The following is a 3,734-nucleotide window of genomic DNA, read 5'->3' on the forward strand; positions in this document are numbered from 1 at the left end:
CAAGACAAGGAAGCAGTGCTAGCTAATGCTGGCTACAGTCCAGAAGATTTGAAGGAGATTGCCGAGTATGAGGAACAACAGCAAGGCAAAATGGCTCCTGGGCCCACATTTGCTTGGACATTCCTCACACTGGTACAAATATTGCAGGACCAAAGCACTCTGGTGACGAAGCTTATTGCTGCACAAGAAAAAATGCAGCAAAAAAAGAAGAGGAGAAAGAAGAAGAAGAACAACAACAAGGACAACAACAGCAACTAAATGCTGAGCGGCAAAGGGCAGATGATGCCGGCAGGCCTCCTACTAGTGGCGAGGGTCAAAGAAGTAGAGGACAAGGAAGAGGAGGACAAAGAATTGGAGGACTATCAAGTAGGGTACAAGGAAGCAGCAGAGGACAAGAAAGTGGTGGACAAGGAAGCAGTGGAGGACAAGGAAGCGGTGGATGATGAGGAAACGGCGGATGACGAGGAAGCGGCGGAGGACGAGGAAGCGGCGGAGGACGAGGAAGCGGCGGAGGACGAGGAAGCGGCGGAGGACGAGGAAGCGGCGGAGGACGAGGAAGCGGCGGAGGACGAGGAAGCGGCGGAGGACGAGGAAGCGGCGGAGGACGAGGAAGCGGCGGAGGACGAGGAAGCGGCGGAGGACGAGGAAGCGGCGGAGGACGAGGAAGCGGCGGAGGACGAGAAAGCGGCGGAGGACGTGGAAGCAGCGGAGGACGAGGAAGAGGCGGAGGACAAGGAAGCGATGGAGGACAAGGAAGCGGGGAGAGCAAGGAAGCTGTGGAGGACAAGGAAGCAGTGGAGTGCAAGGAACTTGAGGACAAGGAAGCAGTGGAGAGCAAGGAACTCGAGGAAGAGGACGGCGAGGACAAGGAGGGCAAGGACAGGAGGAGGAAGAGGTGGGCGAGGAAGAGGACATAAGAACTGGGTCATGGCCACAGTAGCAGATGTTGCTGCAGCAGCAGGCGGCCTCACTACCCATACTACTAATAATGTGAACTTAGAATTAAGACTGAACTACACAACTTCATAGATTATTATCATTGTAAACAAAGGCAACATTGTAATTATTATTATTATCATTACTACATTGAAATTAGAATTTAAAAAATATATGAAGTTCAATTTACTTTTGCAGTACAGCCAACATGATACACTAAAAAAAAGTCAATTAAGTTCATACAAAATTTATTAAATACTGGGGATTTAGCAATCTACGACTACCATTAACAAAAGGAATCTTAAAATATTATTAAAAAATTAATAGAAACAAGTTATTACAAAAATTAAAAATAATATTGATTAGGATTCACTTTGTATCAATTTATCAAAAAAGTAATGGAAACAAGAACTAGTACGATTTCAATCAACAGATTATTCTGAACGACTGACTATACGCATGCGAAAGAAAATACGAAATGAAAATCCTACTCTCGTGATGCAAATTCTACTCTACATTATTAATGCAAATTCTTCTCTACATTATAATGTAATATACATTTTGTTACATAATAACGTTAAAAGTACAATGTAGGATAGAATTTGCGTCACGAGAGTAAGATTTTCATTACGTATATTCTTTGTATGGGTATAGTCAGTCGTTCAGAGTAATCTGTCGTTTGGATTCCTATTAGTTCTTGTTTCCATTACTTTTTTGATGAATTGATACAGAGTGAATCCTACTCAATCTTTTTTTTTAATTTTTGTAATAACTTTACAACTTTAAATAATGTGAGAATAACTCCTCAGATGAAAATTAACCTAAAATAATAAAATTATTGATACAATCACTATCAGTTAAATTTAGCGAAAAGCGGAGTAACCGCATCCCAGGGGTAAATTGAGTTAAAATTTTGTTTTTACAATGTATCACTTTCAAACAAGTTCGTTGCTCGACATAAAATTATAAGAGGCCGAAAGTTTTGAAGCAATAAGCCATGTGAAGAACAGAGACTTAGTATAAAATCACTGAACCAGCTGCCACATCAGTGGTTAATCTTATTACTAAGCTGAATAGGATTAAAGTGAATGGGTTAAAATTTTTATTAAGCAATGCGTACCTTATAACAGCTGCTGAAGATGAGCTCACATAGAGCAACTTCACGGAATTATTTCAGTTGACTCATAAATGACTTTGCTGTATACAAACACTGTAATACAACATATTAAATTACTCAGAAAACATTATCATCAGTACCAGTCCTGGTTAAACAAAAGAGATTTTTTATCTTTAAACTGTTGTTCTTCACTCTATAAAATACTTGTTCATCACATTTATTTTCATTTCTATGCATGTTAACTGGAGGGAATATTTGACAATTAAAATGGTTGTTTTAACCTATAAATGGTTGTTTTAACGTTGAAATAGTTATTTTAACTACTAAGGTATATCGTAAACCACATTTAATGTTAATTAACCATATTTATGGTGTTAAGTAACTTCATTATGGTTAGTTTTATTGCCGGTTATGGCGGAACTTTAAGCGGTGTTAACTACACCTACTCAGACAATTTAAGCCTCAGTCCAGGCCATGGTAGACCACGTGTTTGCAGTCATTTGAGCTGAAGCATTTTAAGCCAGTCTTGCAGTCTTCTGTGCAGTCTTGTGTCTCTGAGCCTTCTAGCCAGTCTTTCTGTTCTTTCTGTTCTGAGGATGACATCCATTCATGGGCCTACTAGTAGCAGTACTGGTGCTGGGATGTCGATAATAACGATCTCTTCCACGGCATGTGGCTTGGGCAGTGCTGGCTCAGGTACTGGTTCTTCTTCCACTAGTACTGCAGTCTCTAGCCATTCCTCACGGCTTATCACTACCAGCAGCACGAGCTCCGAGGCTCCAGAAGCCATCATTCGAATTTTGAACGCTACTGTAGAGTCTGGGATCGAGAGAGGAATTGATTGAGCTCTGTCTTGCCTCCCGTTCCCCTGGAGCTGGCGGGCCACCACTGCCTCCCTCATCTAATGGTTCACGGCCGCCCGGCTCTCATTCTCTCCCAGCCATTCCACCCCTATCAGGTATGTAGTTTTGATATTGCTTGTTCATCTGCTTACCATTGCATGGATTGCTTCAGCATTGCATAAATTACAATCATACATTTGCTTTTCTTATAGGCCAATTACATTACATCACAGACACCTTCCCACCTCAACTGCAGGGGGGCTTGCAGAAAATGCATTTCTGAGCCGGCTATATGTTATTGTTCGCCCACAGCAGGTAGTCCAGGGCCTCATCCTCATGTATTCTTGTTTCATACCTTCCCTCCCCCTCTACTCTCTTTTCTCTCATTTGATCCCTTCCTCTCCCCCTGTCCTCTTCTTTTCTCCCCCCAATTCTCTGTCTACATTTGTGCAGATGCAAGCTCACTCAGGGTCAGCTCAGTAGTGACCAGTGAGGTGGGGCAGCCTTCCAGCCTCTTTGTCATCCGCAGCAGACACCACCCATTCGCTGCCGTTATTCTTAATGGCTGAATTAGGATTCTCTAAGCCTGTGGTCGCATCATACAGCACTACCCACAGCTACGACAGCAGCTATATCACTAGCAATGTCTCTTCCCATTGTCCCTGGCAAGGTGGCTGAGAAGATCAGAAGTGGGGCTACGTTGAGCTCAAAGAGCTGTTAGTCAACAATTACACACTGGTCAAACGGCTTCAAGAAATTGGCCAATCATCTCAGCTCCTTGCCGCTCCCTCGAATATGAGAGATATATCAGATTCCTTGCATGGATCTTTTGTTTTTTA

At 42.7% G+C, this 3,734-nt stretch overlaps 1 protein-coding gene across 1 annotated transcript; it reads left to right on the forward strand.

Annotated features, from left to right (window-relative positions):
• Nucleotides 1–282: 282 nt before the first annotated feature.
• On the forward strand, nucleotides 283–1,029 carry LOC100638522 (neurofilament medium polypeptide-like). The gene has a single exon (XM_011407314.1). The coding sequence runs from the start codon at nucleotides 283–285 to the stop codon at nucleotides 1,027–1,029; it is 747 nt and encodes a 248-aa protein (XP_011405616.1).
• Nucleotides 1,030–3,734: the final 2,705 nt, after the last annotated feature.

The sequence above is a fragment of the Amphimedon queenslandica genome, unplaced genomic scaffold (genome assembly GCF_000090795.2).
Source record: "Amphimedon queenslandica unplaced genomic scaffold, v1.1 AMPQUscaffold_13247, whole genome shotgun sequence".
NCBI lineage: Eukaryota > Metazoa > Porifera > Demospongiae > Haplosclerida > Niphatidae > Amphimedon > Amphimedon queenslandica.